Here is a 27,423-nt window from a genome sequence, read left to right as displayed (position 1 = left end):
AAGTATGTTGGGTGGAAGCCGCCAGAAACAGGCTGGGTGGTAGTGAATTCCGATGGTAGTGCATTGTTGTCAGCAGGAAGGGCAAGTTGTGCAGGTTGTTTTCGAAACAATGAAGGTAGATGGCTTTTGGGCTTTCAACGGTTTTTGGGCAATTGTGGAGCAATGGAAGCTGAGCTATGGGAATATATTATGCTTTAGTATTAGCATGGGATTCAGGGTGGAAGAAGATTGAAGTTCAAACGGATTCTCAACTCGCGTTAGATTTACTTGCAGGTAGAGGTGCAGGAGTTTTTAGAGTTGCTAATTTAGTAAGGAATTGTCGTGATCTTATCAATAGAAGCTGGGAAGTCAAGATGATAAAAATTTACAGGGAAGCAAATGCGGTAGCGGATCGTTTGACTAGTTTAACCATTAGTGATGATTTTAATTTGAAAATTCATCAATGGCCTCCTGTTACTATTAAATTTTTACTGGATGCTGATAGGTTGGGACTTTCATGGCCTAGATTAATAAAATAAGGGCTCTATCCCTCTTTTACTAAAAAAAAAATAATAATAATAACCATTCAAAAATTAATCGAAGGTAATGTTTTCAAAATCAATAATAATGAATGAGTTTTTCAATTTTATATTAGATTAAATAATAAAATTTAAAAATTTAATGCAAAAACAATAAAAGTTAGAAGTTAATTTCAACAAGTATGCAATTTTTAAAAAATAAAAATTTATTATTTAATTCCTTAATTTTATCTTCAGTCCTCTCATTTTGAATAAATTGATTTGAACCCAAATTTCACTTCGGATGGGTTTGTAGAGTGTACGAATCAGAAGCTAACGTAAAGTAGATAACAATTATAGAGAGTATTATTACAACAATAAATAACTAATTTAAATATACTCTTCCTTTCAAAAATTTTCTTCATCTTTTCTTTTTAATTATTTCAAGATTTTTTTTTTTACTATAATAATAAATTAATTATTATAATTTTATTTTATTTAATTTTATTTAATTTTATTTTATTTTTAAAAAATTTATCAAAATATCTTTTAATATATAATAAAATTTAATATTTTTAAAAAGAGTAGAATTAAAAATTAATAAAAAATTTTATTTAAAAAAAAAATAAAAAAATAATGAAATAAAAGGAATAATTATTAAAAATTAATTTATTTTAAACAACACAAATTTTGAAATTAAAAAATGAACTCGAGACCAATGTGTTAATCTGGAATGTAGAGTTAAAGTGGGTATAATTTTTTCAATAAAAATTATAAGTTTCATAATTTTAAATAAAATAAATAATTAAATATATATGATATTTATATAAAATTTATAATATTTTAAAATAATAATTACAAAGAATATAAATAATAAAACTACAGAAACAAGAACTGCATAAATAATAGACTTAAGGATGATATTTTTCAATAATTATGTTTTTACTTTTTTTTTTTACAGCAGTGATTGGAATGGTTACATTATGACTTACTGAGCCAAAAATTGAATATAAAAAAGTTCAATTGATTTCATAAAAAAAAAAAAAAAATAGTTCAGTTCTAATTTGACGATAATGAAGTAGTTTTATAAAATTATAAAATTTGAAAATTTATTTTATTTAAAAATTAAATAAATCAATTTTCATTTTTCAACTTATTTTATAATTTTTTATTAAATGACTTGCATAATGGGATAAATTTCCCTTAGTAATTAAAACCTGATGATCAGTTGGAATGTTTTCTTAGAGACAACTGATTTAGTTTTTTTTTTTTCCTTTTTATATATGTGGATTTTTTAAAACCACATATAAACAGCAAATCGTAAATTTATATACTTTATAGTGTTTAATTTTTATAAATATTTTAATTAAGTTGTATTTAATTCTTCTATATAAATATATATCTAATCAATTTATTATATAATTTTTTTATTAGTGTATAATTTTGAGTCAATTAATTTATTAAAAAAATTACTATTTAATTCATATAGTATTATAAAATTTATTAATTAATTCATTAATTTTAAAAAATATATTAAAACATCATTGATATTTTAAAAAATCTACTACTTAATCTCTCCATTAATTTTATTATTAAATAGTTTACTATTTAGTTTTAATAGTTTTGATAATTTTATTAGTTACTCTCTTAAATTTTTAAAAAGTTAATTAATTACTCCTCCATATCAGAACCCTTCCGTATCTGAAATATTTTAAACTTTTTTATAATACTTGTCAAAACTATAGAAGAAATTAATTAATATATTTTTAAAATATCAAAAGATGTTTTAATTTATTTTTCAAAATTTGATTGATTAATTAGTGAATTTTTCTGTATGATAAAAACTCAGTAGTAATTTTTTCTTATTTATTTGATATTGAATTGGCTAGTTTTTGACATAAATGCAGCTATTTTGAATGTCGTTCATCCAAATTCTACTTCAACTTCTGTATTTGGAATGTGAGACTCAAATATTAGTCTATCAGGTAAAATAATATGGTTTTAAGTACTGGACTAAATCAGACTAGACATCCTGCAACTATCGGTCAAGCGAGCTGGTTCATGTCTAAGCTTCTCAGATGCTTCCTCCAACTCATTCCCAGTCTTCTCAGGTGCAGAAGCTAGCAGTACTGTCGGATCCTTTCCCCTACTGAAGCCTTTAAAATTAATGATGTTGATGCATCTTTTAAATATGGAGTCCTCTTGTATGGCTCTAAGTGGATGGCAGTGAATCATCTTTCTAAGCCTTTCTCCACTGGCAGAAAAATATTGGGCTTTGAGAGCTCGTAGCCATTAACAGAAGCTTTTTGAGTGTTCAATGGTTTCATATTCTCTACATCTACGCCGGTTATCATTCAGCATATAAAGTTCTGGTCGTCTTGCTATCATTTGGTCAAAATTATTCATTTTTTTTATTAATGGGTTTTAGCTCATTGATATTGGAATCTGTCTCCAGAACTGAAAATTTTCAGATTCAAATTGAATTACGAAATTTTATAATATAAATTGAAATTAGAGAGATTTATTTAATTAAAACAATTACCTAAATTAAAAGATGAAAGTGAAATTAATAAATTTAGACAGATGAAAATTGAAAGTAAACCTATATTAACCTTTTAAAGTTGATCTCAAGAAAGAAAGTTAACAGTGATCATTTGGAAAGTCATTTGAGAAAAAGTTTAGTATAATTTATATATATTTTATGGTGGAAGACATATTGGTCTAAAAACCTATGATTTTTCCTCTATCAAATCAAATAAAGATAGAAAGGAGGCGACAAAACTTCATTTTCCAATCATCTTATGCCCACAACCACACAGGTTTTTATAAAAGCTCAAACATTCAAGTGAAAGCTAAAGTTAAATTATGTAGATGTTTGAGATTTCGATATTTTGTCTTTATATTTCTGAAGGAATGATCGGATCTACATGGACTCACAGTGAAAATATACATTAAGCAAGAGATGCAGTAACCATTATTGCACAGAAAAGAACTGTAGTTTTGAAGCAGATTAGTCAATCTCCATGCATTAACTTGGGGATAAGGGTAGGTTAATTTTGAACTATATGTCCCTAATTAGGACCCCCAGTTGGAAATTTTTATCCTGGTGCTTACCAGCTCACATGGCATCTTCTCCAAATTTTCCGGTGATTCTGGCTCTAGAAGTAGTCAATGGAGAAACATGTGACGTAGAAAACTAAGCATTTTAACTCAAAGAATTCAGCAATTGCAGATTAAAATCAGAGTAAAAAGGGGAATTTGAATATTTATCTGGGGAGGAATTGCTTGACAATAACTATATACCTAGACAAAAAAGAAAGTTCAAAGTACTTGGGAGAAAAAGAGGGAAAAAGATTTAACCTAAAAGACACACAACAACAGAAAAGAAGTAATTGCTCTTTTTGAAGAGTGATGAATCAAAACCCCATCTGATACCTGTAAATTGGCTAGGGTTCTGAGAAATAACTCTTAATATAGAAGAAGAGACATGTCAGAATTTAAAAGTTAGTACTGCATCAAGCCCTAATTCAAAATATATATGCAGCAGAGATTGTTTTCACAGAAATAGAGAAGTGTATTTATATTAACATGGAAATAGAAAATTACATAGGTCAACAGGAATCAACTGTTCATAGCTATATGTTCTCAAACAACAGTATTTATTGCCATACATACATAGATATAAAGAACATCCAGATCTCTAGAGCTTGGACCTCCTGCAGCTTTCAGAAATTTTGCACCAACATTGAAGTCTTCAAACAAACAACACATAACAGCCACGTATAATATCATCATAATATTCAACAGAAGAGAGAGAGAGGGAGAGAGGGAGCTCATGATCTTTTTTTTTTCTTAAAAATAAAACACAACATACCGAAAAAAATCGAGCAATACTCATGCCAAAATCTTCAATCATCTAAAGCAAATCCCTGCAGACAGTATCTAGCTACTTCAATAAAGAAACCCATATGGATAAAAGCTTGGAAACTTGTTTAGACATATGCTTGATCTAGAAAATTAACAATCGGACCGTGATGCTTCGATTCCCCGAGAGAGAGAGAGAAGAATAAGAAGAAGAAACTGCTCAAATTCTTTCAAAGAAGAAGACCCTTTTTTCTCATCATGCTGGAGTAGTGGAGGCTAATAGAAGAAGTGGGAAATAAGAGTAGGGTTTTTTCTTCTTGAGTGAAGCCATGTTCTTCTTCTCTAACTTTCCTCTTTGTTTTTCTTTCTTTTTTTTCTTGTCCTTGATGCTGTTATGTTTGAGTTGGGTGGTGCGGTTGGTGAATGGTAAAAGAAGAAGCGATGATGATGAAAGTGAGGGACTAATGATGAGAGGAAGAAGGTAGAGGACATGATGATTGTTGCAGGGTATTTTTACGTTGAATAGAGTGATAAAAATCCAAAGAATTGCGTGCTCTTTCTCAGAAAGGATTGATGGGTTTTGTTCCTGCTTTCACATGGAGATAATTATCATCAACCCCACCTCCCACCAGACCCAAACCCAAAGCAATCTCCTCTCTCCTATCTTCTTATTCTACATAATATATGGTACGGGAACCTGTACTCTACTGTATATATGACAGATAGAGAGAGAGAGAGAGAGAGATGAGAGCTGAGGGAGCTCTAGGGGAGCTCAATGAAGCTCTCCTTCACTTAACTTTTTCTTCCAAAACAGAACATCCATCATGTTTCGTACCCGGTACTTCTAGTAAAAGTAAAAACATGGCAGATTTATTAAATTTTTATTTTCACCCTTTGATTTTCTTTTAATTATCTAAAATTAATTTATCAGAATTTTATAATATTATGCTCATTTATATTATATATATATATATTAAAAAAAAATTGCAATTAGTCAGATTAAAGTGAATTATGTGAGATTTCAAATTCAACTTTCTTCATTCTCAATTGGAAAAAAAAATCAACAATAAACTTTTAATTTCTATGATAGAGATATTTCATTGATTTTCAATTTTTATAAATTTTTTAATATTCTTTCTTTCTGCGTCATGTTAGAGATTTTCTTTTTCTTTCTCACTTATTTTTTTACCAATTTGTTACATTTTTACGTTAGAAAATTTTAGCTTTTTCATGTAAAGAAGTTGTTATAAGGAACTCTTTCTTTCCATAAATGTATATTGTTAACAAAATTGGAATTAAATATTTTTCTGATGGAAAATCTGATAATTCATTAATAGTAAAACAAAATAAATAGGAAATATATATATATAAATCCTAAATTTTACATTTTATTTTCACAATTATACTCTTAACTTTTTTTTATAAGAATATTTCATATTAATAAGTTTTTTATATTTATACTATCCGTTTATATTTCTATTAAAAATTAATGCTGAAAATCTCAACATAAGAAATCTCTAGATTAACAAATAAAAATCCTAAATAGAGTTATCTCACTCATCTGTATTTTTGTTACTTAGTCTAAACTGGATATTGAATGTTTAATCATGAGACAAAAAAAAAACATTACTTTAAAAATGAGTCTATATCTATTTTTAGGATTAAATATTACTCTAATTAGAATTTTTTTTTTATTAATTTATAAATTTTTTATGATAAAAATAAATTTTTTTATTAATTTTTAATAAGAATATGGACAGAGCGTACAATTATAAAAATATCGCTGGTATATAATATTTTTATAAAAAAAAGTTAAAGGCAGAATTGTAAATAAAAATACATAGTTTAGGATTTTGATGGACATTATCCCAAATAAATATAATATAATATAATTTGAGAATATTATTATGATTATGTACGTAAATCTCTTATATTTACCAAACGTTTTGTGTATTGAAAAATTAAATTATTATGAAAATTAATAAAAAAATAATATTTAAAAATTATTTATTTTTATAGTAAAATTATGTAATTATATTTTCTAATTATTGGAAATACTATTAGGAAGGCGGCTATCACTTAGGGGCCGATAGACAATTCCGATTACACCTAACTGCCATTAGAATTTGATAACATTAACAATGGCATTAAATATAAATACTAATAATTATTTCCTATTTTGTTGTTTCTATTTTTTATATTTTTATTGGGTTATAAATTAGAGATAAATTTTTATTGATCTGATTCTAAAAATTAAATTTTAGAAAAACTTGTTTAATTCTAAATATTACAAAATAAAACTTTAAGAACAGTATCCAACATGATTCATTTTTTATTATTGTCCCTTCTTTACAACAATCTTAATGATTTAATTTTATTTTTGAACGGTGGAAGAAAATATTATTTTTGAATGGTAAAAAAAAATTTTATTTTATGAAAGAGAATCTTATTTTTTAATGGTAATAGAAGAAAATAATTAAAAATCTACTTATTATCTCGATTATTAAAAATCATTGCGGTTAAAAGCGGGTGATAGATAATAAAATCACGTGAATATATTATTATTAATATTTTTAAGAAATAATAGATATTCATTAAATATTAAATTTATCAACTCAATTTTAAAACGAACGAGAATCGAATCCATAGGGTTATATGTGTTTGAAAAATTATAAAATGATAACTAATATTTTCTTTTATTTTCAAATTATAATAAATTTTTTATTTTTAAAATTTATAATAGAGGTGTAATATTTGGATAAATATAAATTAATTTGTGGAGGAAATGATTTATTTTTGTAAACGAGTAAGATGACAATCTTTTTTTATTATTAAGTTGTGCATTAAAAATTATTTATTTTATAGGTGATTTAATTTTTTTTATTAAAATAAGTGTAGACAAAGATATTTAGATAAGTTAAGTTAAAAAGTAATTACAAACTAAGAAATCAATGATAGAAATAAAAATTACTTTCTCTAAAAGTGTGTCCATTTATATATATATAATCAATTATAAAATGATTTTTAGTTGGACCTAATTTTTTGTTGTAAAGTTTTAGTGATTTTTATTTTTGAAAAGTATAAAATAATAAATTATTATAAATTACAGTTATATTTATATATGCTTGCATTTATTTTATTCATAATAGTATTAAAAGTAATGCAATAAAAGAAAATAAAATAATAAATTGATAAGATTCTTATAAATTATAAAAATTTTTTATAAAATTGATCTAAAATAATTAAAATTATTAGGATATTATGTTAAAAATATGCTCATATTTCGTGTGATATAAATGTTATCTTGTTTCTAGTCAAGGTAATAAAATTTTTAAATTTTTATATGGTTTGAAATAAGTATGAGATATTTTATTAAGTTTTGGCTAATATATATGATTACAAAATTTATACATAATGAATATATGATTATTTATTTATATATAAATTATGTTTATATTTAACATAAGTTATAATATAGTATATGAAATTAAATGTTTTCTTATTCATAAATTTGATATAAAATATATAAAGGGAGCAAATATGATTTTGGATATTAAAATTGAAATGATGGTAGATTGTTGCATCTCATGAATTTTTCAGATTTGATATAACTTATATTATGTAGACTGAACATATTTACACATAATCTAATCATGATTATTGGGCTACTTTAGTCAAATTTAAGAATTATTTGAGAGGTATCATGAATTATGGTATTTTTTACAGTGGATGTCCAACTGTATTAGAAAAATATAGTGCTATTAATTGAAATTTAGATTCAAATGAGAAAAAATCTACTAGTGATTGTGTATTTAATTTAGATAGTGATGCAATTATTTAGAAATAGACAAATTATTATTATCAGAACCACGAAGTAGTTGTAGTTTATTACTCTGGAATTAACTGATAATAAGTTTGAATGACTAAAAATTTTCTTAGCAAATACTATATTGAGAATAAAATCAATATCATTCTTGTGTTGTGATTGCCAAATGACAATATCTATTATAAAAATTAAAACTTTCAATAGTAAAAATATACATATTTGTGTAAGACATAGTATGGCAAGACAGTTACTGAGAAATAAAATTATATCCATTAATTATGTGAAGTCAAAGTGAACTTGACCAATTCTTTGATTATATTTTTAGGAAAGAAGTTAATAAATGAAATATCGAGCGGAATAAAACTTGAGTCAATCTAAAATTAAGAATCTAACCTTTGTGATTTATAAGATCTCATGAAAAAGGTTCATATGGGTAATAACAAGTCGCTTGTTAGGTCTGCTAACACTATTTAACGTTATCCATTCTTAATAATATTCATATCCCTTATGGGTGGTGTATAAATTGCAGTATACACTCGGTGATATTACCTATATAATTTAAAGTAGGGCCGTTTTTATGAGATAGGTCTGCTAACACTATTTAACGTTATCCATTCTTAATAATATTTATATCCCTTATGGGTGGTGTATAAATTGCAGTATACACTCGATGATATTACTTATATAATTTAAAGTGGGGCCGTTTTTATGAGATTGTGGTATAATATCTAGAGCACTTATAAAATATCAGACATGCGCATAGCCTATTAATACAAAATAACATTGACAACAAAATTTGTAAAGTGTTATAAGATTGATGGGTATTAACATTAGAGTTTTTGGTTCACATAAACAAAAATTTCACCAATTACTATATAGGTTAAATCTTATTAATTTAGATTTAGTTCATAATCCAAAATACATCAAATTCAAAATATATATATTAAAATTTTTAAATCTATCAGTGAAAAATCATTTAAAATATATAGAAAATTGTTGTAAAATAAATTTAAATTTTAAAAACTTTTGTGATAGTTGAAAATTTTATTTGTGAGATTTTTTTACTGATATAAGTTTGATATTTAATATGATTTTATTATATTATTTCAATATTTTATAATAATTTACGATGATTATTTTTTCACTATAAATGGTATGCAATTTTACACACAAAGATACTCATTTTTTTTATTTTATTCTTTTACTTATTTATAGTTTCTGCTGCTTTATAAATTAGATAAAAATTCTTATATTTTGATTTTAAAAATTAAATTTTAAAAAAAATATATTTAATTTTAAAAAATTATAAAATAAATCTTTAGCAATAGTGTTCACTGCGATTCAGATTTTATTATTATATTTTTTTATTTCAACAAGTATACGAGAAAATTAAGAGTAAAAGGTAAATGTGAGATAATTATATAATGAGAAATCCTTAATCCTTAATCTATTATATCTTTTTTTTTTCCCTGTAAGTCTAAAAAATAACAGGTGGTTTTGCTGTGTTTTAAGATCTGAACCAAACGCTACTAAGAGGTTGACATTGCAGTTCAAATTAATATTTCTTAATATACTGATCAGTCTCGCAGCCCAATACAAGTTTTTTTTAAAATTAATTTATTTTATTACTTTTAATCCTAAGGATAAATAAAAAATTGATTTTATTCTTTTAACTATTATTTAATAGTTAATAATATTTTTAAAATTTTTTATTTAATTAAATCTTTTAATTTTTAATTTCAGTCTAATTAATTCTGTTTATTATAATTTTAAATTAATTAAGTCTAAATCAAGCATCAAAATCAACAGAAGATTTTTTAAAAAGTGTGGTATTGACAGCAAATTTTGAATCAAAAGAATCTGAAAAAAGAGAGTTAAGAATGATAAAAATAAAGAACAAAGCAATTAGAGATGATAAGCACTCTCCCATAAAAGAAATCAATTCCGCGTTCAATATTATGAGGCTGAAGTTTGGATTTGACTTCTTTGACGGAATCCAAACAGAAAAATAGAAAAGGTCACCTTATTTTTTGCAATTAGGAAGGATAGAATTTAATTAAATCGTCGATGTCCCACAACAGTTGATTGATTATCATAACCAATGTCAATACATTTATTCAATTTAATGATTATGATTCCAATTTTGGGGGCAACCGAAAAAGTCACAACCATTGGAATAAAATGATTTCTTTTGCTTGTTGGGAGCCGTCTTGGGCTCCATTTCAATTATTTTAACTTCAATTTCGATCTTTGCTCCCAACTCAGCGTTTTGTAAAATTAGGAGTGGAAGAAAAATTATTTATGGATTTAGGATTAAAAAAAATTATTTACGAATTTGGAGCCGAAAAAAGAGTCTAGCGCCTATTTGACAGGCGCCAGACATTCTTTTTTTTTTAAGAATGATTTGGCGCCATTTAAAATGGCGCCAGCCATTCCTTTTTTTTAAAAAAAAATGGCCTGATGCCACTTAGAATGGGCCATTATTTTTTTTATTTTTTATTTATCTTTTTTAAACAGTATTATATAATTTAAAATTTATTGATATTATTTAACAATATTACTGTATTAATTTATTAAAATAATTAAAAAATTTATCATTAGATAAATATATATAATATTATTAAATTATTTTTATATATCTAATTATAACTGAATTATTTTTATATATCTAATCGCAGTATAATATTAATTTTATAATTATAAAATTATATATTACAGTCATTTTTTATTTAAAATTAATAATAAAATTTATTAAATATTAATATATTAAAATTATAAAAAATATTTATTATTATAAAAATATCTAATATTATCTAATTACAAATGAAGGTGCTTAGATCGCTGGTACGGAAGTGTCAGGACCCCTCTTCACGTTAGGCGACCATTTAATTCCTCTAGCACGCATGCGGGCAGAGCTGCGAATTGACTGGGCTTGCTGTCCTTCTTCAAGTCACATCACCGGGCTGGACTCCTCGTGCTGGACCCAGACTCGCGGACAGTTCGATCTGCCCCGTGTCTATCTGAGTCAGGACCGAAGATGCTGGACCGGTTAAATAAAGTGGGTTTCTGAGACCTTAGGCCTATTTCACTTTTTCGGGTTTAGCTTCCCCTAAAGTGAGAAAAGTCTAGCGGTTATCAAATTATATAATAATATATTTGATAACTCTCCAAAATATTAGGACATTAATATTATTCTGTGATTATATACGACAGCATAATAGCAGTCCAATAAAAATAAATTTAATTTTTATAATTTTAAATATTTATACATTTGTATATTAATTAATTAATATAATTATAATATTTTAATAAATAAAAAAAATAATGGCATGGCACCACTCCATTCTTAAAAAATAAAAAATAATGGTCTGGCACCACTCTAAGTGGCGCCAGGCCACTCTTACAAAAAAAAAAAAATGGCTGGCGCCATTTAGAATGGCGCCAGGTTCTGACGCCATTTAGAATGGCGCCAGGTTCTGACGCCTGTCAAATAGGCGCCAGGTTCTGACGCCTGTCAAATAGGCGCCAGGTTCTGACGCCTGTTAAATAGGTGTCAGGCTCTTTTTTCGGCTGCCACCTGCCAGTCTAACCACAAATTCGCAAATAATTTTTCTTCAACCCTAAATCCACAAATAATTCTTCACCCATCCCTAATTTTAGAAAAAGCCCACCCAACTCTGTAATTACTACTACACAATGCTGGTCAAATTCCATCTTTGCGTAAATATCAAATTGAAAGTAAATATTGCATTTCACTTTCTTTATATGAATCGAATTTCTTAGATATAAAATATTTTTAAAATTTAAGAAATAATATTTTATTTTTTTAATAAATTTATTCAACATCAATCTAAATTAATTGATGTATTGAAATTGAAAGACAATTTTGAATTATGTAATTCACTTAATATTGAATTTATTTTAAATAAAAACATTAAGTGACGATATTTTAATTTATAAATGCTAAAATTATTTATTTTAAATTAGTTAATGGATAATATTAAACCAGCAAATTGTAATGCGTTTTATTTTTATAGAAATTGGGAATGAGCCAAACTTGAGGAGATGTGGAGGAATTTGCGCTGTGACGACTGACCGTTGGGTAAAAGTTAAAGGAAAATTGGTTAACCTCAACGGAAGTCAAAGCACGGAAGTTGACTTTTGCACCTGATGGTATCTTGTGAAAAAGGAGCTACCAACTCTGTTTTTTAGAAATCACTATCTAATTTTTACAATATGAAAAAATTAATTAATTAATATTTTAATTTTAAAAATATATTAAAATATTTTTAATATTTTAAAAAGTTTATTAATTAATAATTTTATTAATTTTAATGGTTAAATATTATAAAAAAATTTAAAATATTTTAGAGAAACTAATTAAATAATAAAATATTTAATTATAAAATTAATTAAAAAATTAATTATTAGACTTTTTAAAATATCATAGATTTTTTAATATATTTTTTAAAATTAAAAATTTAAATAATAAACTTTTTCATAGTATAAATAGTAAATAGTAAATAATAATTTTTCCATACTATCAATATTAAATAGTAATTAATAATTTTTTCTTTTTAATAGTTAATAATTTTTTATTTTTGTATAATATAATTTTAATATTTAATTTAAGATAAAAAATTATTAAAAAAAATTTAAAATATAATAAATTCATATATTAAAATAAAATTTTAATTTTTATTAATTAGATATATAAATTAACTTTTAGATTTCTTTATAATATTATCTAAGCATTGAAAATTTTATTAACACACTATACCATCTAAAAATTTGGACCATAATGGGCCTCACCCTCCCTTAACATTTCATATGGGCTCTCATTCAGAATTACAAAAATCTGTCATCATTTATTAGAGATGCTAATTAAAAGATATTTCTCAACGCTCATCAGGTTTAAAACTTGTCCACACTAACATCTTAGGTATAGAGTTGGTGATGTATTCTCATAATGAAAATTACGTTTCAACTGAATACAATTTAAAAGGGATTATTAGAGAAATTTTACAATATGATAATTAAAGAAATTTTCATTATAATTCATAAAATAAATATGTTATACGGTCAAAATCGATTGAATCAAATTAATTTAAAATTTTAATTTAATTTTTATTTTTAAAAATTTCAATTATTTTAATTCAGTTCGATTTTAATAAAAAAATAAATTAAACCGATTCATTATAGTATTATATTATTTTTGATAATATAGAAAGATAGATTATAATTAAAATTAAAATATTTTAATGAAATTTTAGAATATTAAAAATAAAATGTAAAAAAATTATTTAAAAATTAAATTAAATTAATTTTATTTCAATTAATTTTTATTTAAAATTAATTAAATTTTTTTAAATATTAAAATTTTAATTTTTAATTTATTCAATCTAATTTAATTTTAAATTGAATTCACTTAATTTGAATATAGAGATATTATAAATTTTGATTTGAAGTTCTATAATTAATAAAATCAAGTCATTATGATAAATTTCTCAATTACTGTTGAGTAAATTAATTGTTGGCATTGCATGTTACCATCACTAGATGATTACTAATATTATTGACAGCGGAAAGATTCATGGGCGAACAAGGTCTAAACACGTGGTCTGTAAAGGGTCAGGGTAGTAAATGTATGAGAATAAATTTAGTAGATGAGAGAATTAATGATTTTGGATTGAAGTGTTTAGAAGATTTAAGGCTGAGAAGTTGTAGAATAAGAGTTAATAGGTTGAAAAAGACCAGATAGAAGTTAATATTTTATTTTTTTTAAACACACTAAATTAAAATAGACACGATATTTAATATTTCGTATAGACATTCGATGAGTCAATAAATTTCCGAAGTTAAAACACTATAATTTTCATATTATTTTAATTTTTTTTAAGCTCTTTAAAATGAAAATTTGAATTTTTTAATTTTTTTTATAACTACTTAATATAATCAAAATAAAATTATTACAAAAAATAGTGATGATTACATAAAGAAGTTGAATGCATAAGTAATTGCTTACTCATTTCCACTTAGCATACCCTTAAGATGAATGTAGCTTCAAATGAGCAAGGCATCTCTTGTTTTCAGTCTTGCAAAAGAAACACGGATTCTCCAGAGTTAGGAGAAGGTAGGTTTTTCTAGAAAGTGGAATGGACATATGAGAATGTTTTCATTATTAGATTACTTCTTCTGCAATATTATTGATCTCAAAATAGAAAGTTATGGGTGTGTGTAAAACAATCCATTTTCATTCCTCAAAATTTTTTAAAATTTAAATTAAATTCAAATTTAACTAATTTTCAACTTCAACTCAATATTTATAAATCCAAGGTTTATTTATTTAAAAAACTATAATAAAAAGTGAACAATTCAATTATAATATTATAACTCCTAATTAAAGAAAGAGAATAAAATATAATTAATAAAATAAAAAACTAATTCGTACACATAAAACAAAATTGAACTTAATATATATTGTTTTACCATATCATATAAATAATCTTATATTATCTTTCGGATATATTCTATAATTATTTTCCATGGAAGATAATTTTTGGACCAAAATGCTCCCACACATGTCTTTAGTTTTTAATTTAGATTTCGTCTAAGGAGATTTATTATTTAATTTCTGAGTATTATTATTATTAATAAGTTAATTCTTACATTTTTTTAAAATATATTAAAATGTTTTTATTTTTTTTCAATACTCCCACCAACTCGTTCTTGACTTAAAATAGATGAAAAACGAGAGCAAAAATTTTTAAAACTGAATTTTACTCTCAATAAACTCCCTTCTTCTTCCTCTTCTTTCTCTTTCTCTTTTTTCTCAATGCTTTCACCAACTCGTTTATGACTTAAAATCAACTCTTTAATTCTCTCACTGCTCACATCTCTCTATCATTTTCGCTCTTTTTCTCCAAATTTTAATTCTAATCTCAATCCCAAGTCCTCCATCCTAAAATGGTAGGAGATTGGATTGATTTTACGGTATTTCCATAGGTGCAAGCCTTTATAGAAAATGATCAATGGAGGGAAAAATTGGATTGGAAATCCTTATGTCAACAAGCCTTTGATGAGTTTAAATGAGATCTTATCAATCCTATGGTTCTCATGCCTTCCTTTCCATTGAGGATCTTCCTCTATGTGTCTACGACTTAGAATCCTTATGGAGCCATGCCGAATTCTTTAAATCGAAATGAAAAGAATGAAAAGTGAAAGGTTTTTTTTTTCTCTCCGTCCATCAACGCTAGGTTCATCTCACCAACAGTCCATTATAAATTCACTCAACTCCTTATTCAAATTCTTGGCAAATTACGTACACACGGTCACGATTATTTCATCATCATCCCCGACCTCCCTTCAACCGACCTTCCTAGCCTCTGCTACAAGAAGTCACGTGGCCTCTTGTCCCAAACAGCTCAGTCCAACGAATCCAAATGCTTGATTTTCAATTCAATCTAGCTTTTTAATTTCAAATAAGACGAGAAGATTGAAGAATGTTCTTGTTCAATTAAGTGCTTAAATTTGGTGACCGTGAGCTAAGCCTTGGTGGAAAATGTGGACAAATTTGTTGAGGCAATAGATGAGGTATCAAATGGAGGATTTTTAAGGAGAGAAGAGAGGGAATTGGGATCGGATTGGGTGGAATTGGAGTGGAAGCTAAAGGTTATTATACCATCCGACGCTTTTGTGGCAAACTTAAAAAAAGAAGAAGAGGAAGAAGAAACGAGGAGAAGAAGGAAAAAAACGTAATTTGGTATTTTTGACATATTTTTAACGACACAAATATAAATAATCGGATGAAAAGTTTATTTCATAGATATAGAGAAAAGATAAAAATATTTTAATAGATATCTCAAAACCGAAAAATTAAATTAATAATAATAATAATACTCAGAAACTAAATAATAAATTTTTATTTTTTAAATATAATTATATACAAATAACACTAAAAATTCAAGATTTTATAGTTTTAAAAATAATATTATACTATTAAGCTAAATCTAATTTATATTAATTAATCTTTTCATATTTATTTTGAATTAGTTGATTTTTTTTTTCTTTTTATTGAAAGAGATATCTGAATTCAACGGCGACATGGTGAACCCACCATGCATAGACATATTTTAAATTTTGTGTATTCTTTAAAATCATGTGTGAAATCAACACAAATCAATTAATGCTTACTGATTTGATTATGTACTTAAAAATATAAAAGATTTATTTGCTACATACACGTTTGAGTTCACACTTTAATTAAATACTAAAAAAAATCAATTAACAATTAAGAAATTTTATGAGATATTTTACTTAAACCACTAATTACTAACCATACATTTCAATACATATTGAAAATTCTCATATAAATCAAATCCATTTGTAATATTAATACTAATGGTTTACAAAGACGATCAACTGTTACTAATGATATCCAGTTACTTTGAATAAAAAAATTTATATAATATAGTAATTATTTTAGATCGAGCGAATTGATGAATTTAAAATTTATTTAGATTAATTTGAAATAGAATGATTTATTTTTTTTAATGAAATTAATGTTTATTTATAAGTGATGATAAAAGATAATAATATAAGAATTAAAGTACTATATATGCAGAGATGCAGAAAGGAAAAGAGAGGAAACGTGGAGCATCTCCTAACCTTGAATTATTTATTTGTTTTCATATACAAAAACAATAAATGAAGGTAGGTCTAATGTCATGTAAGGCGAAAGAAATTGGGAACTCTCCAGCTAACATTTCAATCTCTAAACTTCTCTATCAATTTTAACAAGTGCCCATCTTCTATTTTTGATGTTTATGGAATTGACATGCACATTTATATTTTTTTTTAGCAAATATATATATTTCCTAATTTCCTTTTTTTGTAAAAAAAAAAATAATTTGCTCATAATTTAAATAAATAATTTATTATAAGAGATTAAATGAAAGTAGTCACTGTACGACAATATGAATTATTAATATTTTGAATTCGTGTTATTTATTTAATTTAATCGTTAAAGTCATTGATATTTATTTAATAAAATCTAATTAATCCCAACTAAAAGAAATTGTCAATATTCCAGACTCGTGTAGAATCATGTGGGTGTCTTTTAACTCCATGTATGGTCAACTCAAGATGGAAACTTGTTACTATCAGCTTTAAAACATATTAATTGTATAGTGTCGACTATATATTAAACGTGGAAATTATATATTATATGTAATTTTTTAAAAAAGAGATAGGAGGCTTAGGTTTGAATTCTTAATTTCTTACACTGAGAATTCTCATCGCTAATTGGGATTATTAACTCAATTTTCAAAGAAAAAATTTTACACTATACTAGCAAAAATTTTACAATATATTATTTGGGCTAGTTTGGAATTACTTTTTTCTTGCTGATTCTCTCTAGTATATGAGCTGTGTCGACCAAGAAAACTGAGAGAGAGGATAAGAGCAAGCTAGGATTAAGGAGAAAGAGGAGGCAATGCTTTTTTTCCCCCTCTCCTCCCTAACAGGATCCAAAAACTGAGAGAGGAAAAGATTCTAGCAGCCAAATGAAATCATCTTCTTCATGCTGCTATTTTTATAACCTAGAAACTAATGGTATTGGAGACTTCTACTTCTCTACACCTGAAACTCAAAAGAGAAGTCATATGATTAGATGATTCTCATTCATGGCTCATAAAATCTTGATAAAAGTTTCACAGGAACTATAAAATCTTACAATTTAATTGACATTTTTTTCATCAAAATATACACTAAAAAAATATAATAAATCCTTATAATCAATAGAGTTTAGACTACGTGAGCAAACCCTTTCATTTTTCATTTAAAATTTCAATTTTTAAAATTCGAAATAAATTAAATTTCTTCAAATAAAATTTGAATTTATGACCAGTTAGTTAACGGTTAATCACTCCACCACTGAACTTATGAGCAACAATGGGAGATGAGATATTATAAAGTTCAATTCCCATACTCATCTATGATCAATATGAGCTCGAAATTTCTTTTATAACTCCTGTTTCTATGTCTCATTTCATAAGAAATCTCAAAATGACTCTATTTTATTATATTCCATCCATGTTATACTTAATATTTCTCCAAAAAATATCTGTGCTAAAAAATACTAAATGTAACAGAAAATTGTTTCATCTTTACACAAAAGATTACAAGATTGCTTGGAAGGAAAGAAATAAATTACTAAGAAACCGAGGAATTGGAACCCAAAAATACATGCCAAATTCTAACATCGCAATCCAAACTACCACTGTAAACAAGATACGAGGTACCAGCTGAATAAAAAACACTGCCTCTACCTTCATTATTAGTGTGATCAACAGCTGCAGTCAGGCACTTAACTGGTCTTGTATGTCCTTCAAGTACTGCCAGACAATAATAATTCTTCTCTTCGCCTCTCCTCCAAATCCTAACTGTATTATCAGCTGATCCACTGCATACCAAATCTGACACAACTGCCAAGCACAAAATTGCCTTGCTGTGCCCTCTAAGCGCACCTGCCACCACCATATGTCCACTGCCAGTGTCGGCCTTTTCCCAAACAAGAATAGATCGATCACAAGCACCAGAATACAAAACACACAATTCTGTATCGAGAGCTAAAGCATTAACTGCTGATTTGTGCCCCTCCATTGTCGCCACCAGCGAATGCTTCTTCTTGCCTTCATGTTTGTTCCATACCTTGATTTTCTTGTCAGCTGAACCCGTATAAACAAACCCATCATTTGATAATATCATTGCATTGATTGCATCGTCGTGCGCTTTAGAAACTGATTCTAAACATTTAAAGTCTGTGGTTCGCCAGACCTTGAACGTCCGGTCCCATGACGCAGAAAAGAGAAGAGAGCCATCCCTGGAAATGGCGAGTGCTGTTATGGTGTCAACATGGTGTACCCATGTGCATTTCTTGTGTCTCCTCACTTGTACGTAGTTCTTTCCTGAAAAGAATCTGAAGAAACGATCGTTCATTGTGGGAAGAGTGGCTATGCAATTATACTTTTGGTGGCTATTTTTGTTAATTTTCCATACACGGATCTTGCAATCCTGGTGAGCGCTGAACAGCTTATCTCCTATAATGACCAGGGACTTAAAAGCTCCATTACTGGTAGCAATTATTTTGTCGGTAGAGTCTGGATGCACAGAATTTGAAGGGTCTGGTCTCCAGGCACGTAACTCGTTGTTTGAAGAGCCACTGTAGAGGAGCTTCCCGGCCAGAGTGAGGGAGGAAACGGAAGAAGAGTGGCCAGAGAGGGTGGCCAGGCATTGGTGGTGGACGATGGGAATTTGGTGATGATGTAGCTGAGAAGATTGTGGAGTAAGGGAAGGAACAGATAGTAAACTTTGTTGAGAATCAAGGGAGGAGAAGGTAGATGATTCTGATGAGATAAGGTCGTTAGGGTGGGTCTGAGGTTGTTTCTCTGTGGTGCAAGGAAACAGACATGGAAGCAGTTCCATTTGCTCAAGCTAAGGAAAAGCTAGAGCTCAGAGACAAGATTACTCAGTTGGATTTGACATCCAGACCAGATTTATACACTTACAAGCGGAATTCTTTCTACCGAATATATATAACCCGTCCAATATAATCTTATAGTGTATAAAACTTTTTGTTAATTATAAGGAAGGGTATAAATTTTTTTTGTTAATTATAAGGAATGCTTGCTAATTTTTAACTAGTAATGAAAATTCTGAAATCTATGTTTAAATGAAATTTCTTATCATTATTAGGGTAATTTTTAACTATCATCCTCGAATTTAAAATTATTACACTTTAGTCCTTATCATTAATTTAAATAACCATAAAATCTTTCATCTTTAAAAATCTTACATAAAAATTCCTCAAGCTATTTTCTAGTCATTTATTTAACAAAACTTATACATTAGTGTAAAAATAACAAATAAAAATACCATATAAAATATTAATACAATTATCTCTCCTTGCATTTTTTTAAGTTTTTATTTTCACTTTTATACTTTTACGTATTAATACTTTTGCTTGATAAATGAATAAAATTGAGGGATTTTTATTAAATACTTGTAAAGATGATGAGAAGTTCTTATGTATAGAAATTCTTGTATAACACTACTATTAAAGATGGAGGATTTTATAATAATAAATTAAAGATGAGCGAGGCACTAAATTGCAACAAAATTCAAAGTTAAAGGACTACAATATAAAATACTCATTTTATTATTAATTAAAACATGTATTATTGTTATTTTCATTTGCTGGTCATGTGATTTATGATTCACAGTGCTTATTGTCTAGTGATGCTTATCTGTCTGGTGCTTGTTTTAAGCACATGATGCACCTGCCAGTAGAAGAGACAAAATTATAAAATTCAATGCATGGTTTGTGCTTGAAGTTCACGAGCAATTTCCGACCAGCAATCAGATGACTGGCACTACTTTGTTATCGGAAACAGGATCATCTCTCATAAATATATTAACCTACATTGCCTCTTAACCACACTCACTAAACAACACAACAGCCACTCATTTTATCAAACTAATTCAAAACCACTGTAAATCTTCCAATTTTGTCTCCTACATTGCACAAAAAAAATATCAAACTGCTGTAAACTTGTTAGAAAAAATAAAAGAAAAGAAAATTGTGCAGATCAGAGATGGATGACAATACATTGGTTAAGATCCCCGAAGTTATTCTTAGCTCTAGCGGCCCAAGAATGCCACTACTGGGCATGGGAACAGCAGCTTCTCCTCTAGTAGGTTCTGATGAAATTAAAGCAGCGATTCTCCAAGCAATCGAGCTTGGTTATCGACATTTTGACACAGCCACATTGTATTTGACAGAGGAGCCTCTAGGCGAAGCCATTGCTGAAGCATTGACTCGTGGCTTGATCAAATCGAGAGAGGAGCTTTTCATCACTTCCAAGCTATGGTGCAGCGATGCTCATAGTGATCTTGTTAGTCCTGCGATTCAAAAGAGTCTCCGGTAAAACGACAATCTTGAAGCCTATAAAAATAAGTACCCATTATTACAAATTAATCTATGAACATGTTTGTGTGTTTGTGTGCAGTGCTCTTCAGTTGGAGTATCTTGATCTTTATCTGATCCATTGGCCCGTAAGCTCAAGACCGGGGATCTATGAGTTCCCAATAAAGAAAGAAGATCTTTTAGCAATGGATTTTAAAGGTGTATGGGCAGCAATGGAAGAGTGCCAGAAACTTGGTCTTGCTAAATCTATTGGTGTGAGCAATTTCTCCTGTAAAAAGCTATCGGATCTTCTTGAGATAGCAGAGATTCCTCCAGCAATTAATCAAGTAAGTTTTGATGATTGTGTTAATGAATTCTTAGTGTTATGGTGATTAAGTGAAAGATATGTTTGGATTTTGAAAGGTAGAGATAAATCCACTATGGCAACAAAAGAAACAAATGGAATTCTGCAAGGCCCATGGGATTGTTTTAACAGGTTATGCTACTCTAGGAGGAACCATCAAGGGCAGCAACGGGGTTATGGAGAATGAAGTGCTCAAGGAGATTGCAAATGCCAAAGGAAAGAGTGTTGCTCAGGTGATTATCTTTGTTTTTCATTTAGGATTAGTGATGATGAGTTGAAAATCCAGATGGGGGATTAATTAATTGATGGGTGTTTATAAAAACAGATCTGTCTGAGATGGGCGTATGAACAAGGAGTTTGTATAATTGTGAAGAGCTTCCACGAAGAAAGAATGAAAGAGAACCTTGACATATTCAACTGGACGTTGAGCGAGGAAGAATCCAAGAAAATTAGTGAGATTCCTCAGAGCAAAGGATCCAGTGGAGAAGATTACATCTCAGATAAAGGCCCTTTCAAGACACTTGAGGAACTTTGGGATGGAGAAATTTGATATTTTATAGTTTCTTTCTTTTTTTTTTTTTTTTTTTTGAGAAATGAATTTATTCTCAGCTTAAGCATACTTCTGTTCCTCCACATTTTTATTTGTATGGATAAACTAGTTAGATTTTACAATTTGTCTATACATTCACCTTATCTTCAAAAAGTCCAAGAAAGGTTGTTATTTAGTTTTTATATTGTGAAAATTTATTAATTGATTTTTTAATTTTTAAAAATAAATTAAATATTTTGATATTTTAAAAAAATTATTAATGAGATCTCCATTAATTTTAGTTTAAGTTTGTCATTATTTAGTTCATGTAATTTTTTTTTAAAAAATTTATTAGTTAATATCTCAATTTTATAAAAAATTATTAATTAAACTTTCGTATGGAGATTATTTAAATTTTTTTAAATATTTAATGATTACAATTAATTAATAAATTTTCTAAAAAATTAAAAACTAAACTAATAAATTTTTAATAATACAGCAGCAAATAATAATTAAAAACCCAAACCTTCATTTCATGAAATGGAAGCGTAAATAGTCCATCTCCATTTGGAATTTTTATTTTACCAACAAAAGGTGCATTTTTAAGGCAAGAAAAAAAATGTCTATATGGAAAAGCCGAAGGCCTATAGAAAATCAAAATCAAAACACAATTTAAAAAAAAAAAATCAAATCTAAATTAAATAAGCAAACAAATCACCTAAATCAGATCACTTAGGACTGTGAATCAAACTATTTAAATCAACAACTAAACCAAATACATGCATCGATCCAGCCCAACACACCGACCCATAGCCAGAATCGCCGAGAATGGAGCAGAATAGCAACAATGGCCAACAAAATCAAACGCAACAGCACCTAGAAAAATCAAACAAGTAAAGATGCAACAACAAATAAACATGCAACAAAACACTGAAATGGAGAAGGCCCATGGAAAAGCAAAAGTAAAGCAAAAAAACAGCTCAGAACAAATAAACAAATAAACAAATAACAATACCTCCAGGGAAGAGACGTAACAGAGCTTATAACATAACAATAGTTTGCAAGAGACGTGGTCAATGAATATAGTAATGCAGTTTCAAAATGTCTATGTCACACAGGTTAAATCCCTTCCTAAAAGACATAATTAGAGCAACTCAAAAGCAATTCCAAAGAAATTCCTTTCTAATAGTCGTCGGAGATCTATCAAAAGAATAGATACCAATATAAAAATCAAATTGCTACTCTATCCAACCATCGCAAGAGAAACTAAAGGGAACCTTGAAAAGAAATAGCATTAAACGAAACAACATAATAAACGGTGTGGATTTTGCTATTTTAATTTATATCGAGAGATAAAGTAGAATAAAAATTACCAAGAAATCTGGGCGTAATGAAAGTGATTCTCTATCTTCATCAAACTCTTATGAAAAAACGAGAGGAGTGCAACTCTTAAACTAATACTAGATTTAACTAGCAAAAAATTAACTGAAATCGAATCCTTATAATATATTTAATATTTAAATTTGTTTTGAATTTTATTAATTTTTTAAATTAAATTAAAGAGGTAAAAATTGGTTAGTTTTTAATATTTATTTGATCAAATGCTAATAAAATAAAATTGAGTCAATACAGGCTTGAGTATAAAAGTTAATAGTCATGACAAGCTTAGATTATATTCACGCTTTATATATTGTGTATTAATTATCAAATTTATTTATATAAATAATTAATTATTTATAAAATAGATATTTTTATAATAATATTTATAACTTTTTTATATTCTTTTAGTAAATAAAATTTAAATATTTTATAAAAACATCAAAAATAAAATTATTAATAAAAAAATATATTTATATGGATATTATAAATTAAAAAATATAAAATTAAACAAATTTGGATATTATTCAAATAATAATAGTCAGATTAGGATGAGCTCATTTGATTTAAAATAAATTTTAGTAAGATTTGAGACAAGTTCTAAGTATTGAAAATAACAATCGAGTTTAGACTTGAATGGTATAATGGTTTGTGTTTAATTGTTATATTTTTAATATATATTTATTTTTTTATATTTTTTAATAAATTATTAATAATATAATTAATTTATATTTAATTACAATATTTTTTATAGTTTCAAAATTTTGAGTGTTTATTAGATTATGATTTTAGTGTATATATTCTAAGTAATGTAAGAGTATAAACATACATTTGGCTTAGAATGAATATCCCTAAATTTGGCAATTTTTTTCCAAAGATAAATATATTAGATTACAAAAGAGGTTACAAGGTCCATAGAAGAGGTCATCAGCCCATAGCCCAATACAAAAGGAAGTCCAATGCCCAACCCATAAGAAAAACCCTAGAGCTATAGGAAGATTTAAGTCAACCGACCCGTTACAGTGAAGATCCCGCCACAAAACAGATGCCACAAAAGGCGAAAAATTGATATGCTCCATGAACCCATAAATCATTGGAGAAAACATGGGGTGAGAGGGGAGACAGCTCTAAATCTCTCAATCTCTTATAGCTTTAAGAAACCCGATATATTGGAGAAAATGTTAGTGTTTCCGAAGATTACTTTTTCCAGAAAAAAATTTATACCCCTAACTTGGTATAACTCCCTCTTCTCTACCTGGAAGAAAGGAGAGTGACCAGGAACCAACCTTAGTGTAGCACAACGACATATCTATGACATGCAGGTCTAGAAATCGAATTTCAATCAGTAAACCCAACTTGCGAAAAAACAAAGTAACAAAGGAAAATAAATGGCATGCACAACACATAAGAGACTCAAAAGTCTCATGGATGCAATTAGAAGGGGATGAAACACAAATCTCAGCAACAAAACCCTCACTCTCCAAACTCCAAATCTATGATAACAAAAGCGAAAAATAAAAGTATTTTCACCCAATCCAAAACAGGGGAGGGTAAAACCATGTTCTGGGCTGGGAGAAAGTTCGGGCAAGGGAAGTTACACGAAGGCAACAGAGGAGACCAGGACTAAGCCCGACGTGAAACTAAAAGAAGAAGAGGATTCCCTTTCTATAAAAAAAGAGAGAGAGAGACTTAGATTGGCATCCTAATAAGAACATAGACTGAACAAAGAAAATGTTGTAAAATTACGGATCGCCAAATTGCTAGTCATGGCAAATAGACAGAATAGGAGGCGGCTAGGGTTTCTTACGACTTTACCTTTTCTTCTTCTTTTTTTTCTTTTTTTTTTGTTTTTTTCAAAGGGAGTAGATTGACCGATAAAACAAGATCTCGATGTCATAAATTCCCCCAGATACCAAAATAGAAAAATAGCATACTTTTGAATTCAAGATGAGAAATTTTACTCCCAACAAAAAAAATAATAATAAATTCAAGACCCGGATTTAAGAGTCAAGGCTGAAATTTTCTTACAGAAAATCTAGAACTTACTGCTGGAGATCGAAAGATGGATACCAATTCATCGATCAGCATCCCGGAAGTGGTTCTTAGCTCTAGCGGCCGGAGAATGCCCCTAGTGGGCATGGGCACTGCAGTTTCCCCTCCAGTACCACCAGAAGAAACTAAAACAGCGATTCTTCAAGCAATTGAGCTTGGTTACAGGCATTTTGATACAGCCGCACTCTACCTAACAGAGGAGCCTCTAGGCCAAGCCATTGCTGAAGCACTGTCTCGCGGCTTCATTAAATCTCGAGAGGAGCTCTTTATCACCTCTAAGCTTTGGTGCAGCGATGCTCATAGCGATCTCGTTCTCCCAGCCCTTCAAAAGAGTCTACAGTATTGCAGCAATCTTCTCTTTTCTTAAGCTCATTTTCCATATTTGATTTTTTTTTCAACGCGTCGTATTTATAATTTTGCAGGACTCTTCAGTTGGAGTACATCGATCTTTATCTGATCCATTGGCCTGTGAGCTCCAGACCAGGGACCTTTGAGTTCCCAATAAAGCAAGAAGATTTTTTAGCTATGGATTTTAAAGGAGTATGGAGAGCTATGGAAGAGTGCCAGACAATTGGACTCACAAAATCAATTGGTGTCAGCAATTTTTCCTGTAAGAAGCTCTCGGAAATCCTTTCAGTAGCAGAGATTCCTCCAGCTGTTAACCAAGTAAGTTCCAGCTTCTTTCCATTTTTTCCTTGCCAAGTTATTTTTATTTTGTGGGGATTGGCAATGAAAGATGCTGGGAACTTGAAAGGTAGAGATAAACCCGCTATGGCAACAAAAGAAGCTGCTGGAGTTCTGCAAGGACAATGGAATAGTGTTGACAGCGTATGCTTCTCTAGGAGCAAGTGGGACCATTTGGGGTAGCAACAGGGTTATGGAGAATGAAACGCTCATTCAGATTGCAAATGCCAAAGGAAAGACTCTTGCTCAGGTGCTTTAACACTGCCTTGCCTTCTCTCAACCTTTATTTGTTCTTGTTGCTTTCAGGGCTAAAGACAAAATAAACAAAATCCTGAAATTTGTAGTATAATTTTCAAGTCCCTGACGGAACCTGTAGCTGATGAATTTCAAAGTCAGTCTATTAAGTTACAGTAATTAGCCATAATTTTGTTCTAAAAGCATCATAATTTCAAGATTATTTGGGAATCTATCAACTTATATCTGTTCTAGGATTTCAATTAATTGAAAGCTAACAGATTCATTTGCCCTAACAAAATTTTCAGATATGCCTTAGGTGGGCATATGAGCAAGGGATCAGTGTGTTGGTGAAAAGTTTCAACAAGGAGAGGATGAAACAGAACCTCGACATATTTAACTGGGAATTGAGCGAGGAAGAAAGTAAAATGATCAGTGAGATTCCTCAAAGTAGAGGATGTCGAGGAGAAGATTACATCTCAGAGAAGGGACCTTTCAAGACAGTAGAGGAGCTCTGGGATGGTGAAATTTGATCTAAATAAATTCTTAGCTTCAGGTACTAAACAAAGATGGACTCCTGTTCTCTGCTATTCCCATTTTGATAAATGCTTGTCAGTTTTCATATCAAATACCATGCTTTCAGAAGAGATATTGCTTGAATGCTGAATAAAGAATTTCAGATGGTGGCATTAACCTTTCATAATTTCATTGACCACGGAATTAAATGCCTGGCTTGATATTAAATTGCTATTTTGGAGGTTGGGATATTTGGGAATTGGAAGCTCCAAGGAAGCCACAGTTGAACTCATGAAATAAGAACACAAAAAATACAGTAAATGATTAATGATAATAAATGAAAAAAAAAAAAAAAAACCTACATCAGTAAAAGAAGTATGCATCATATGCCATAGGACATTCATTGATCTAACAATAATTCTTTCAGAATTTTGTCCTAAGGCCAAAAGGAGAAACTCTCCAGCCTAACTTGTTTGTTCCAGTAGAAAGTCACTCCTATTGGCCACAGTAACAAAA

At 28.2% G+C, this 27,423-nt stretch overlaps 3 protein-coding genes and 1 long non-coding RNA gene across 4 annotated transcripts; 2 read left to right on the top strand and 2 right to left on the bottom strand.

Annotated features, from left to right (window-relative positions):
- Positions 1 to 4,050: 4,050 nt before the first annotated feature.
- LOC110614906 lies at positions 4,051 to 5,158 on the bottom strand. The gene is made up of 2 exons (XR_002487862.2): positions 4,372 to 5,158; positions 4,051 to 4,249 (listed from the first exon to the last, which is right to left on the bottom strand). It is a non-coding gene; the product is annotated as an uncharacterized LOC110614906 (long non-coding RNA).
- A 13,089-nt stretch (positions 5,159 to 18,247) lies between these two features.
- LOC110614987 (protein JINGUBANG) lies at positions 18,248 to 19,766 on the bottom strand. The gene has a single exon (XM_021756687.2). It carries the CDS (start codon positions 19,669 to 19,671, stop codon positions 18,400 to 18,402), a length of 1,272 nt encoding a protein of 423 aa, XP_021612379.1. The 5' UTR covers positions 19,672 to 19,766; the 3' UTR covers positions 18,248 to 18,399.
- Positions 19,767 to 20,623: 857 nt separating this feature from the next.
- On the top strand, positions 20,624 to 22,114 carry LOC110614989 (non-functional NADPH-dependent codeinone reductase 2). Its single transcript, XM_021756688.2, has 4 exons — positions 20,624 to 21,169; positions 21,255 to 21,498; positions 21,575 to 21,748; positions 21,841 to 22,114. Exons 1-4 carry the CDS (start codon positions 20,841 to 20,843, stop codon positions 22,063 to 22,065), a joined length of 972 nt encoding a protein of 323 aa, XP_021612380.1. The 5' UTR covers positions 20,624 to 20,840; the 3' UTR covers positions 22,066 to 22,114.
- A 2,352-nt stretch (positions 22,115 to 24,466) lies between these two features.
- On the top strand, positions 24,467 to 27,106 carry LOC110616295 (non-functional NADPH-dependent codeinone reductase 2). The gene is made up of 4 exons (XM_021758677.2): positions 24,467 to 25,812; positions 25,896 to 26,139; positions 26,228 to 26,407; positions 26,700 to 27,106. The coding sequence occupies exons 1-4, from the start codon at positions 25,484 to 25,486 to the stop codon at positions 26,922 to 26,924; spliced, it is 978 nt and encodes a 325-aa protein (XP_021614369.1). The 5' UTR covers positions 24,467 to 25,483; the 3' UTR covers positions 26,925 to 27,106.
- The last annotated feature ends 317 nt before the right edge of the window (positions 27,107 to 27,423 follow it).

This window comes from Manihot esculenta, chromosome 5, assembly GCF_001659605.2.
Source record: "Manihot esculenta cultivar AM560-2 chromosome 5, M.esculenta_v8, whole genome shotgun sequence".
NCBI classification, from domain to species: domain Eukaryota; kingdom Viridiplantae; phylum Streptophyta; class Magnoliopsida; order Malpighiales; family Euphorbiaceae; genus Manihot; species Manihot esculenta.
Note: the sequence above shows the minus strand (reverse complement) of the source record. Positions and strands in the feature narration are given on the sequence as shown.

Coding starts and splice junctions, on each gene's coding strand:
- LOC110614989 (XM_021756688.2), top strand. CDS start 20,841: ATGGATGACAATACATTGGTTAAGATCCCCGAAGTTATTCTTAGCTCT. Junction 21,499..21,574: donor TTCCTCCAGCAATTAATCAA/GTAAGTTTTGAT, acceptor GGATTTTGAAAG/GTAGAGATAAATCCACTATG. Junction 21,749..21,840: donor AAGGAAAGAGTGTTGCTCAG/GTGATTATCTTT, acceptor TTATAAAAACAG/ATCTGTCTGAGATGGGCGTA.
- LOC110616295 (XM_021758677.2), top strand. CDS start 25,484: ATGGATACCAATTCATCGATCAGCATCCCGGAAGTGGTTCTTAGCTCT. Junction 25,813..25,895: donor GCCCTTCAAAAGAGTCTACA/GTATTGCAGCAA, acceptor ATAATTTTGCAG/GACTCTTCAGTTGGAGTACA. Junction 26,140..26,227: donor TTCCTCCAGCTGTTAACCAA/GTAAGTTCCAGC, acceptor GGAACTTGAAAG/GTAGAGATAAACCCGCTATG.
- LOC110614987 (XM_021756687.2), bottom strand. CDS start 19,671: ATGGAACTGCTTCCATGTCTGTTTCCTTGCACCACAGAGAAACAACCT.